The sequence below is a fragment of the Podarcis gaigeae genome, assembly GCF_964106915.1.
Source record: "Podarcis gaigeae genome assembly, chromosome: 6".
Lineage (NCBI taxonomy): Eukaryota > Metazoa > Chordata > Lepidosauria > Squamata > Lacertidae > Podarcis > Podarcis gaigeae.
In genome coordinates, this window is record NC_139682.1 from 81120810 (window position 1) to 81133510 (window position 12701).

General features: G+C 46.9%; 1 protein-coding gene across 1 annotated transcript; it reads right to left on the minus strand.

Moving 5' to 3' along the window:
- Positions 1-5242: 5242 nt before the first annotated feature.
- On the minus strand, positions 5243-12205 carry LOC310847526 (uncharacterized protein C1orf53). Its single transcript, XM_083745387.1, has 3 exons — positions 11862-12205; positions 8496-8597; positions 5243-5519 (listed from the first exon to the last, which is right to left on the minus strand). The coding sequence occupies exons 1-3, from the start codon at positions 12102-12104 to the stop codon at positions 5448-5450; spliced, it is 417 nt and encodes a 138-aa protein (XP_083601513.1). The 5' UTR covers positions 12105-12205; the 3' UTR covers positions 5243-5447.
- Between the last annotated feature and the right edge of the window lie 496 nt (positions 12206-12701).

Here is a 12701-nt window from a genome sequence, read left to right on the forward strand (position 1 = left end):
GCATCCTTCTCCGAAGCGCCTGACGTTAAACAAATCCTACACAATCTAAAGGTTAACAAGATAAGACCAGTTCTCGGATTACTCGTTCTTACTTGTCGTAGTGCCCCCTTTCACCCCACCCCACCCTTCGCTACTGTTTGGGGAAGGCAATGATTTGGCTAAAATTGAAGACAGCCACGGAGAAGCGGAGCTTGTGGATTTCATTAGGGGCTCCTCGACCTTTCCCACTCGCCCTTCCCGCTACGCGCCCCCAATAATTGAAGCATTGGGAAGAACCGTAAAACAAGCTATTTAGAAAGGGAGGGGGCGGGACAGCGGCACCACCGCGAGATGTCTTGTCTCAGTGAAAAGCAGGACAGTCTCTACAAGCTGCAGAATAGCCAACATTCAAATCTTGCTTTCAAAGAGGCTTCAGCAGCCGTCTCAAAAAGGAAACGTGCGGAGTCTCTGCAGGAAGGGCGTTCCAAAGATTGAGCGGCGGCGGCGCCACCACCAAAGAGGCCCAGATTTGTATTGGGGGCTCTTTTTCTCAGTCCTACTTAGCATAGGAGCCAATTTCAGGGGGCTGTGGGTGCTTGGGCAGCCACAATAATATAATTTGGGGGGGGGACAGGCACCCACAAAGTCAATGAAAAAAGCCAGCAAGGAGAGAAGCAGTTCAGCTCTGTCCTTCGCAGCCAGCGAGGGAGGCATTTTTTTCTGGGTGGCGGGGCTGGGGAGGGGAAGCAGAGTCTCTCTGCTCCAAGTCCGAGTCCCTCACCGCATAGAACGTGCCTCGCTGGCTGTTGGCTGTATGACATCACACGCACTAGGTGCAGGTGTGTCCGTGTGATGTTGCACATCCATGTGCAACAAGATGGTACCCCTGCTACTTGGAGATGCCGGGAATTGATCATGGGACCCTCTTAATGCAAACCAGACGCTCTGCCACTGAGCTAGAGCCCTTCCCCGCTTGCATTCTCCAGGCAATGTGGGGGTTAGGGAGGGAAAGAGGGAGAAGGACCTCCGTAGGCCGGCTCTCTCACTCTTCTAAACCCTTGCAAATTGTTTCGTTCATTTCACTCGCCCGGGGGCGCAGTCTATGCAAAGCTACGACAGAGGCCCCAGCTGCCCACCTGCAAGGCAAGGAGGCGAGCAGGTGACCAGGGCAGCAGACGCTGATCGAAGCGTCTTTGAGGAAAGGCTGGCAGATGGTTTTGCGCAAGGAGAATATAATGGGAAACGAAGAGAGTTGCTCTCCCGACTGTGGACGGCGTCAGAAATTGGGTGCCACGGGCTGCAAACCTGGCGCCAAGCCAAATCTGCTGATGTTTAGGGTGTCTCGAGACTCATTGCTGCGGCAGGTTGGAGGGGCTCCGTGTCTGGAAACGCCATGCACACCGTTTCCTAGGATCGAGTCCCACACGGGCATCGGGTGGGGCTTGCTTGCGCGGGATTGGGCAACCTTGCGTTCCCTCCCTAAAAGTTCCCTTTGAACTCATTTTGACGCGAAGGGGAAATGGGTGTGTAGCAGCCACCCAGCTACAAGACAGCTCCTTCTGTGCTCGCTTTACTGGGGAAGTGGGTCTTACTTCTGAGTAAACAGCAACAGGACCACGCTGTATCCGTGAGATGTGCAGGTCCATGGGAGCGTCTGCCTCCTGCGGGGCTTACAGAAAAGGAACCTCGGAGCCAAAGAGAACGTGGCCCTTCAATGCACTAAATGTGGCCCTCGACCTGCTTCCCAGGCTAAGCGCCCTTCTTATGCTACGCACCTTCACGGACCCTGCTCTTGATCCTCCTAGGGCGCTTTTGCCTGGCTCTAAAGTCTACTTGAACTGTCATCATCATGCATTTTGCGTGGAGGGCAGGTGATGGAGAAACGTTTTTCCGTGTGGACGTAGCTAACTCCGACTTCTGGCCGGTTGCAATGGGGAATGACCCCTTCCTCGCCCCGCCCACTTGTTGCTTCTGGCCCCACCCACCATTGATTGGCATGTGGCCTTCCGAAAGCAATGCGGCCCCCTGGGCTAAGAAAAACGCCCCCCCCCCCGCTGCTTTCTAAGCAAACCGTCTAAACCACATAGCCAAATTGAAGCGGGGTTTGCTCCGAAGTCAGTCTCACGGTGTCAATTCCTATGTGAAGATGTCAGTCCAGGTCTGGCAGGAAACGGAACCCTTTGCGGTGATCTGGAGAAGCTGAATGCTAGATCCTTTGCTTGCGCAAAGCAATTCTGAACCCTCCCTCCCCACAGAAACGTCTTTCCTTTGACCTAAAGGTGGATAGAACTATCATCAAACTTACCGCAGTGCCCACACAACCATGTGGCAAGATCAGGAAAGGTGCATTCACACATGCACGGGATGCTTGCAGCACCAGTCCGGAAAACTACAGAAAAGCTTCCTGATTATTACGCACAATCTAAAATGCGTCCTTTCCCACAGAGAGCGTTTACACGCTTGTTCAGCAAACAGTCACCGAACGTTGAGAAAACCACTGGATACAGACCCATTAGGTATGGCGAAATGCTCGTTTTTATCGAACCACCCATAAAAGTGCTTAGGGAAGCTAGTATTCATAAACACAGTCAGATCACTTTAACACTTCGGAGTTGCTTCTTGCAATGCACCCGCGCTGCATTTCCTTCTTTCAAAATGACACCGATTTCCAAGGCAGCCTTGGGCAAGCCACTTTTTTCTTGAATTCTCCATTTCCTAGATGTCAGACGCCGCTCATAGCGCCCTGGGCTTGAGGAGAGGCCGAGCAAGAGTTGTTCTCCGTGGGAACAGATGCAGCGAGCAAGGCCCCGATCCGAAGCTCATCTTTTCCCTTCATCTGAAGGCAGCCCAGTTCAGGGAAGTTTTTAGTGCGTGGTGTTGTATTGTGCTTTTCCTGTTTTTTGTTAGGAGCCGCCCAGAACGGCTGGGGCAACCCAGTCAGATGGACGGCATCATCATCAACGTCGGAAGAATTTAGCAAGGGCTGGGATTTCCTATTTCCTATTAAAGGCAACTGAAGCCTGCTGCAATCCTATATAGCACTTCCCTTACTTCCGAGTAGACACTGTTACATAGCTTTTGTGGTAATTGTGGCAGTCGCCGCCACTTGCAGGTGAGAGGAAGTGCCACTGTTGAGAGGGGCAGGACCAAGCTGGCTACGCAGGCAAAGTTCACTCTCTTCCTACAGTACCAGTTCACCTGGCATCCTCCCTGTGCACTGAGAAAGGGGAACCCTTTTCTCAACATGCAGAGAGGAAACGTGCAGAGTCTTCCTGTTTTGCAAGCTTTCTGTGGTTCCTCTCAACATACCTGAGGAAGCGGGGAGGGGGGGTCTTTTTCTTAGCAAAGCTTGCAAGTGGAGGTAAATGCCAAACACACTCCTTTATAGTCTTCTTGTCCGTTTTGCACATTAAACCTTCTGTCTTTCCCTTGGTGCACAAATTCGTTGACCCTAACATGTGTGAGTTAAGGGACACAGGTGGCGCTGTGAGTTAAATCACAAAGCCTAGGACTTGCTGATCAGAAGGTCGATGGTTCGAATCCCTGCGACAGGGTGAGCTCTCGAAAGCACCTCAAAGTGAAAGTAGATAAATAGGTACCGCTCCAGCGGGAAGGTAAACGGCATTTCCGTGCGCTGCTCTGGTTCGCCAGAAGCGGCTTAGTCATGCTGGCCACATGACCCGGAAAAACTGTCTGCGGACAAACATTGGCTCACTCGGCCAGTAAAGCGAGATGAGCGCCACAACCTCAGAGTCATTCATGACTGGACTTAACTGTCAGGGGTCCTTTACCTTTACCATGTGTGAATGTCATGTCCAGCATGTGTCAGTAGGTTTAGCCTCTGCCTGCAGGTGGTAGGTGGCCCCAGGACCCAGGGAATTTGCCCCTCAAGGAGCAAAATAGTTCCCTGCCCATGCATGTGCAAATGAGCAGGCAGTGATCCAACTTGACAGGCAGAACTTTCCTATCACTTCAGACAAGATTATTTTCAGTAGAATTCATACATTCAGCGGCTAGCCAGGAATGGGTGGGTCACCTAGACATGCTCTCTCTTTCTCTCTTGGAAGATGCAAGATCTGCTGATGACTTTCATATGGGAGTAGGCACCACCTCTTTCTCACCTTGACGCCAATTTCCCCCAACTGGGTCACATCCAGCTGCCGTTCATCAAGTGTAGAATAATCTGGTGTAACAAAATCAGGTGAGACATACATGCAGGGGAGCTGGTCTATTAGTGCAAGCGCAGTGTTTCACCAAGCTCTGCCCCCACCCGCTTCCTATTTTACTTACAACCAGTCTATGGGGTGACACTGACTGTCAGCCCCTCCTTCTTAGTCTCAGTCTCCTCCTCTTAACACAGCAGGGAGAAGAATGAGAACAAAACCAGAATGACTCTGCCTATCATTGGCTCTGGCTCCCCATGCTGTTGACCTCCCCCCTGCTTCTGCCCTACGAGTCCTAATGGGACCAGCTTCCACTGCTTACATGTCCAAACAAGCCTGCAGTTGCTTAAGAATATCTTGTTGAGCTTGCAGTCTCATTTGCAGAGCAAATATAGCTAGATCATTCAGGACAAAGATGCTAATCCAATGATAGTGTTATGGATCAGTTTGGAGACTTTCTTTCAGCCTTGTGCTAGAAGAGAACCTGTATTTTAAAACAAAAAAATTCCTTCCAGTAGCACCTTAAAGACCAACTAAGTTCTTGGTATGAGCTTTCGTGTGCATGCACACTGAAACAGAAGTTTCCAGACCCTTCTATATAGTGAGAAGGTGGGGAGGGGTATTACTCAGAAGGGTGGTGGGAATGGGTGATTGGCAGATAGCTGTGATGAGCCTGTCGACGACTCTTAACGACTGCAATAGGTCTTACAGGAAAAAGCAAGGGGTGAGAAGGTGAAAAATGGCTTTGTCATGTATAATGAGATAAGAATCCAATGTCTTTGTTCAGACCAGGTCTCTCCATGGTTTTAAGTTTGGTAATAAGTTGCAATTCAGCAGCTTCTCTTTCCAGTCTATTTCTGAAGGTGCTACTGGAAGGATTTTTTTTGTTTTGACTATGGCAGACCAACACGGCTACCTATCTGTAACTGTCTTTTAAAGTCGCCTTTAAATGTTTCTCGAAGAGTAGCTCAGCACCGACCAAGTGAAACAAAGCTAGCCTGAGCGTGGCTGGTTTCTCCTCTCCAGCCTGATAACTCTGGAAGGCAAAGCAACCATCTCTTCCCAGCCAGCCACTTATAACACCAGAGAAAGGGAAAGCCTTGTCAATGGCTCAGCGCCACTGGAGCACACATGGGGTTTTTATTTTATTGCAATTGGAAAATATTCAGGATGCAGAACAGCAGAGGTCAAAGGAACGGCATTATGCAAAATATGGAAGCTGTAGGGGGCAGAAAAGAAGGAAGAAATGAGAGTGATGGCTGACTCCCCCTCCTCTTCATGGTATGATGCAAAAGGCTTCGATCGTCAAGCGTAGAAAAAGGAATTGAACCGCTTCATTTTGGAAGGATCTTTAACATTCATCTGACCATATGGACACTGGAGAAAGAGAGAGAGAGATGGAATAAGTCATTCTTGATGAGGCCTCAACATTGCCTGTGCTTAAAGACAAAATTAATGATGTCCTATAAATCATTTGTGGCCTCGGGACTTGAAAAGAGAGCGAGCAAGAGGAAAGGAGGAGGAGGAATTGAGCCATGCACCCCCCTTTTCCTTGCCCTCTCCCCAAACAAATGGTCCTAATTATTGTCCAAGAAACCTCCTTGCTAGATATGTCCCTACTCATTATATGGTATCTGAGTCAACCACTCCTCTCCCCACTCTGCATGCAATCCTGTATACTTACCAAAGTGGAGGAAAAGAGATCTCATTGAAGTCAAGAGATCTCACTTCCTGAAACCTCACATAAGATGGGGAGACGGGAATAGATTTCTCTAGTCACAAAACACAAAGTGAAAGCCAGAATCTTTTGTAGCCAGATCCTACTTGGAATTTGGCAATACATCCAACTGTGTTCAATGAGGCTTACTCCCAGGGAAGCATGCACAGGACTGCAGCATTAAAACTCACAATTCAAGAGTGTTTTGGAGAGCAAGGTGAAGAGGGTGACACAGGTCCTATACACTATAGATGCAGCAAGCTATTTAATCACTTTCAGATGACTAAATAAGACTGGAAAAAGGCTGTTTGTGAAGAGTTAGGGAGGCTGGAGGTGTTTACTTTCTTCTGAACAGTTAATAATAATAATAATAATAATAATAATAATAATAATAATATTGTTATACCTCACCCTTCTTCTTGTGAGAGTCCAGGGTTGCTAACAATAAAATTGCAGCACTAAAACAAAATGAAAACCGCAATACAAAATATCATATAAATAATCAATGTTAAATTATGGTAGACGCACTGAACTGTTTTTTGTCAATGAACTGTGCACTGCAATTGCTCAGGCCAATGTTGGTTGCTTTGCAGTACTGATCTGTGATCGGACAGGATGCCAGTTCCTTTTTATTTCTCTGCAACCCGCTAGGTGTAGAGCTGCAATGCTTAGAGGGCTCATCGGTCACATTAATTCATTGCAACCCTTTTCAGGGATTAAAAAGGTGCTTCTGGTGAATTATGCAGGAGCCTGAAGGGTGAAAGTTGAGATATTTTGTAGACAAGTGCTTAAACCTGGGGTGCGAAACCTGTGACTCTGCAGATGTTGGACCCCAACCTCTATCTAGCCAATCGTCAGGATACAAGTTGGCCATCCCTGACTTAAACAAACCTCAGCTGGTCTGCATCATTTTATAACATAGCTTTCTCCTTTCCTCACACAGAAGAGAATGCCTCTTCCACAATGGGGCCTATCACAACTCTTCCATGTATACTCTGCTGGAAGGCAGGCCTTTTTCTGCAGAAATATTGATTTATTAATATGTAAGCCTAACTGATTAATTATTAGCAGTAACCTATAGAACAGCCCATCTGCCATCTCTCAAATTATGGAAGGGGAAAATTTGGAATAAGATGGTGATGAATAAAATGGGAGGGAAGAAGTAACTCAGAAGACACATTTCAAAGGAATTGGACACTATTTATCCAATATTGGAACAGATATAGAACTGAGAAGCGAGCGTCAATGGACATTTTGACAATGTGCTAAAATTGATTAGTTGACATTGAAACTGTAAGATGCGATTCCCCCCTCCTTTTCACTCAATATGGTCTTTTTCAATATGATTTTTTTAATATGAAGAAAATAAATGTATATCAAAAAAATTATTTTAAAATAAATAACTCATATGGAGGTAATTAAGATTTCCTTAACGAGATGACAGCCCAGTGTGGATAAATGAATGGATTTAAATGTTTTAATATTTTTAATGATGTATTTTATTGTTTGAACTCTGTTCAAGAGGACTTGTCTTGACTGCGCAGGCAACAAAAAAATAATTTATGAAAAACCGGTGTGCTGAGGATTGTGAAATTTGGGTGCAGGGAAAGTGGAGCCATTGACTTATGACATCCCATAAGCTACTCTGTTGTTACCCCTCCTTTCCAGAACAACATTTCTGGTTAAGAGTCTGGAAGCAGCTCTTGACATTTGCTATAATGAAATTCACATGGAAAAGTTAAAGCAGTAATAAACAGTTTGAGAAGGACCGTCGGGATGATAAATGCCCCCTCTGAAAATGTTTTACATATCCCAGAGCTGAATGTTTTACTTGGGGTGGGGCCTATTGATTTTAGTGGGCATTACATCCAAGTGGTGGGTTCAAGGTCGGGGGGGGGGGCGGATTCAGACCAAGTTATTATGATCTGTTACTGTCAAATGTGGAAGCAATAAACTTGCTAGTGTGTTAAGGAATTTTTTTTAAAAGAAGCCGAAAAGGGGAATTGATGCTACTTAGTAAGGTATTCAAGGCAGTTGTTGGCACTTAAACTGATTAGATTTCCTATTTTATTTGTCTTCTGTAAAAAAAAACAAAACATTTTTTAACAGCAACTCAAAAACCAAGTCACAAAGATCAGAGGCTATACAAAGAGCACAGCTACATCTTAAATCTACAGTATGCCCAATCGGTTCACCATAGCTATTTCTGTTCACCCAAGCACATCTCTCCAGAAGCATCTGTAGGAATTTGGAGGTCGTCTTCAAGGTTAGCTGTGTTTGCAAACCTAATCGCTGGCTGCCTAGAACGTGTTCAGGTTTGTTTCTTGACACCAGCAGAAACAGATAAAACATGCTTCTTAGCCACACTGGTTTATGAGGAAGTTAATTCCACCGAATTAACGTAGCGAACATGTGCAGGATCATATATACAAACAATGTGTACATTTTTTGAAGGGACAAAAACAACTGCAACTTCTTTCCATCCCTGGCAATTCAACTGCCTTCCCCAGAGAGGCTTTCATATATATCCTTTTAAGGGAACAGGTGTGTCATTTACCACTTAAATTCATTTTAAAACTGACTGATTTGTTGATGGAGCGCCTTCCTCATAGGAGTCAACAAGGTTTAATACTCACATGTCTGCAGGAAGTACCACAGCAGTGTCCTCTCTGCAAATGGGCCACTTTGGTGAACACTAGGTAGCCAGTGACTGGATCTATGTAGTTATGCTTCCCAGCCTATTTAAAACACACACAGAGAACAGCAGACCTTACTTCTTGTTCCCGTGATTAAAGGCAAAGGATAAAGGGACCCCTGACCATTAGGTCCAGTCGTGGCCGACTCTGGGGTTGCGGCGCTCATCTCGCTTTACTGGCCGAGGGAGCTGGCATACAGCTTCCGGGTCATGTGGCCAGAATGACTTAGCCGCTTCTGGCAAACCAGAGCAGCGCACGGAAACGCCGTTTACCTTCCCGCTGGAGCGGTACCTATTTATCTACTTGCACTTTGACGTGCTTTCGAACTGCTAGGTTGGCAGGAGCAGGAACCAAGCTCACCCCGTCGTGGGGATTCGAACTGCTAACCTTCTGATCAGCAAGTTCTAGGTTTTGTGGTTTAACCCACAGCGCCACCCACGTCCCTTGTTCCTGTGATTACCACTTGACAAATGCACATGGAACACCCATTGTTATTGGAGTAGGGGTTGTGGGGGAAGCCAAGCAAGCCAGGAGAACAATGGGATGCCGCCTTTAGCGCAGTCAGATGTTTCTTTGTTTATTTATGACACACTTCACCCTACCCATTCTTCCAGCTTTATTCTTTTTCTGAGTCTGCATGGCCAGCCCAACAGCCAACTTTTAGGGCGCTTCCAGACTGTCACCATTTTGCAGTGGGGTTCCAGTAACATACAGGCAAATTCATGTTGTGCAATTATAGCTGAATGGGGAGGTCTCGTGTTAACAAACTTGATTCTGCCCAAAGTTCAGACTTTTTGTGAGAAGGAGAGCGATGGTGAAACGCACTGGCATCTATTCTCCCTGCAAACAAATCAGGATGAGTGCGCAATAGGCAGGTTGTCTGGAAGAGCCCTAAAACACAATAGCAGGTACAGCCCATGACATCACTCCAGAGATTCCCAGTATACTCCAAGATAGTGATGGAGAGGAGGAGGGATGTGAGGAGAGGATGAGACAAGAAAACGTTGCAGGGTGTGCGTGAGCGAGTTTGTGCAGAGCCAGGGCATCCCGCTTCACTTTTGGAAGATGGCTTCGCACATGTGTGTAAAATGGTTGGCAACATTCATCTGCCCTCCGCAAAATTCTGAAATCCCTTCGTTTCACTATGATTTTGCATACAGCAGTGTTTTATTGTAAGATGGGATAGCAAAAAGGAATCTCTCTTGGAGCAACTAACTGTCTTGAGCCAGCCCAGCGCATTTGCCTGCTTTTCAAAGCATTTCAGATCGGTAAAAGGAAAGCCAGCTAATTTTTGTCCAAGTGACAGACGCCTTTCTAGCTTGGACGCAGCATTGCCAATTGTAAATGGATGCGAAGGGATTTGTGCCTCGGAAGAGAGGTGTAAAGCAAAGTCACAGCTCTCTGGGCTCAGAGAATAGGGATGTTCTGCAGATGAGTTGCTTTCCAGTTGTGGGGAACTCTGGGGTACCCCAGTGAGAAGGTTTGTGGCGGTAGACAAACCTGCTGCAGTTTGTGCACCATTTTTATTTTATTTTTACTCTGCAATATGCAAATACAGGGAAGTGCTGGGTGTATTTCAGGTAGTGATGGTGAAGAATGAGCTCAGAATGTGAATTTCCCCAGTTCATGGTGCCTGCACATATTCCAAGGACAGCATCCTTGCCCTAAAATTATTCTTCTGTTCATAACTGAGACTATAGACATTTGCTATGTAACCCAAATTTTGCACACGAAGCTGAATGGTGTGACCTGCATAAATTATGCAGATCAAGTATATTTGTGCATGGCTGTTTATTTTGTATGATTTATTCTGCCTCTGCTCATTGTGAAAAGAGGTATGGAATGATTGCAGGCTCATCCACCCATGGCCCTCCAAACCTTAAGTTAGTCACATTTCTGGCTTCTGCGGCTACACACTTGCTAGCGTATCTTCCGTCATAACCGTAAGTTCTAGAATCTTGTGTTAAAGAAATAAATAAAGCAGAGTTCCTTTTCAACAAGCCAAATTCTGCAACCATTACACATCCCTGCCACCCACCACCCACCCCAGGTTTAACATACAGGTTTAATTGGTGAATTAGATCCAGGGCTAACCAGCCTAGCATTCTGTTTCAGCCAGGTGTCTCAGCACTTGCAAGCAGGGTGCAAAAAGCAACAGGCCTGGTATACTGCCTCTCTCCATGCAGGTTCTATTTATCTATAATAGCTAACAACAACAGTGTTCGTGGGTGAAAATAAGAGGGTGTGTGCTTACAATTATATACCTCAGAAATACAGATGACACAACACTGATGGCAGAAAGTGAGGAGGAATTAAAGAACCTTTAAATGAGGGTGAAAGAGGAGAGCGCAAAATATGGTTTGAAGCTCAACATCAAAAAAAGAAGATCATGGCCACTGGTCCCATCACCTCCTGGCAAATAGAAGGGGAAGAAATGGAGGCAGTGAGAGATTTTACTTTCTTGGGCTCCATAATCACTGCAGATGGTGACAGCAGCCACAAAATTAAAAGACGCCTGCCTGCTCCTTGGGAGAAAAGCAATGACAAACCTAGACAGCATCTTAAAAAGCAGAGACATCACCTTGCCAACAAAGGTCCATATAGTTAAAGCTATGGTTTTCCCAGTAGTGATGTACGGAAGTGAGAGCTGGACCATAAAGAAGGCTGATTGCCGAAGAATTGATTCTTTTGAATTCTGGTGCTGGAGGAGACTCTTGAGAGTCCCATGGACTGCAAGAAGATCAAACCTATCCATTCTGAAGGAAATCAGCCCTGAGTGCTCACTGGAAGGACAGATCCTGAAGCTGAGACTCCAATACCACCTCATGAGAAGAGAAGACTCCCTGGAAAAGACCCTGATGTTGGGAAAGATGGAGGGCACAAGGAGAAGGGGAAGACAGAGGACGAGATGGTTGGACAGTGTTCTTGAAGCTACCAGCATGAGCCTGACCAAACTGAGGGAGGCAGTGGAAGACAGGAGTGCCTGGCGTGCTCTGGTCCATGGGATCACGAAGAGTCAGACACGACTAAACAACAAAAGTGCTTACAATTACAGTAGTGGCCAAACAATAGCTAAAGTCACAAAACATGCAGCAAGAGCAAAGCGTGGCAATCTGGGCTTGCTAAACGGATGCCCTTGCCAGTTCCGAAGCGTCCCTATCGCAGAAAAAGACCAAACCTTTGCTAACAGAAAAAGACAACTCTCAAGTCTGGCACTTGCCCTGGTTTGCAGAGCAGCAGCCGCAGCAAAAACCCGGAGCGCCCAGGCGGCTGCGCCAAGGCGAGGCAAAAGCGAAGCGGACTCACCGCGCATGCCTCCTCGTGGAGAGCCACCACCCTCTTCTCCGCTTCGGTTAACCCTTCCATGCCCTCGCAGGTGCCCGCCTCCCCGGAGCGCTGGGCCGCAGAGCAGCCGCTGCCGTCGGGGAGATCTCCTTCCCCGTCCGCCTGGCCGTGGCTCAGCGGCCTCCTGCCCCGCTGCCCCGGGGGCTTGCAGGGGATCGCCCTGCTGCTGCTGGTGCAGCAGCGCGCAAGCGACGTGGCCGCCATGAGCGGGACGGATCCAGCCCCGGTTCCCCCCTTGGGCAGGAGCCGCGGCCGCTTCCTTGCCCAAGAAGCCGCGTCGGGCTCCACCCACCACCTCTCTCTCTCTCTCTCTCTCTCTCTCTCTCTCTCTCTCTCTCCACCCAGGATCGGGGTCCTTTCCTTTAACGCAGTGGTGCGGCAGGAGAGGGTGACAAGTGTGGCGGGAAGATTCAAGGACAATCAAAGGAGCATTTAAACATTTCAGTGTAGTGTAGTATAGCATGAAAATATTTTATTTATTTATTTGCAGAATGTGGCTAGGGGTCTTTTCAATAAGAGAGCAAAGGTACCAAGTGATTGGGTTTGTACACATACAGTACATACATATGTAAGAGACTCATTTGTAATTATATTTTGGGGGAGATTTTTAGGAAAGCTGCTTTGTTTTATACCTTCTGGGTGTCCCGTGAGCATATTATACAGTAGTGTTCTACATTATAAATCCAGCCCTGCTAGTTGCTTATTTTTTGTTTCCAATGTACTTCTCATTAATAAAAAATTGGTATGGGGGTGAGCAATTTTTTACTCTAAAAGTGAGGCCCAGCAAAAAAAAGTGTAAGA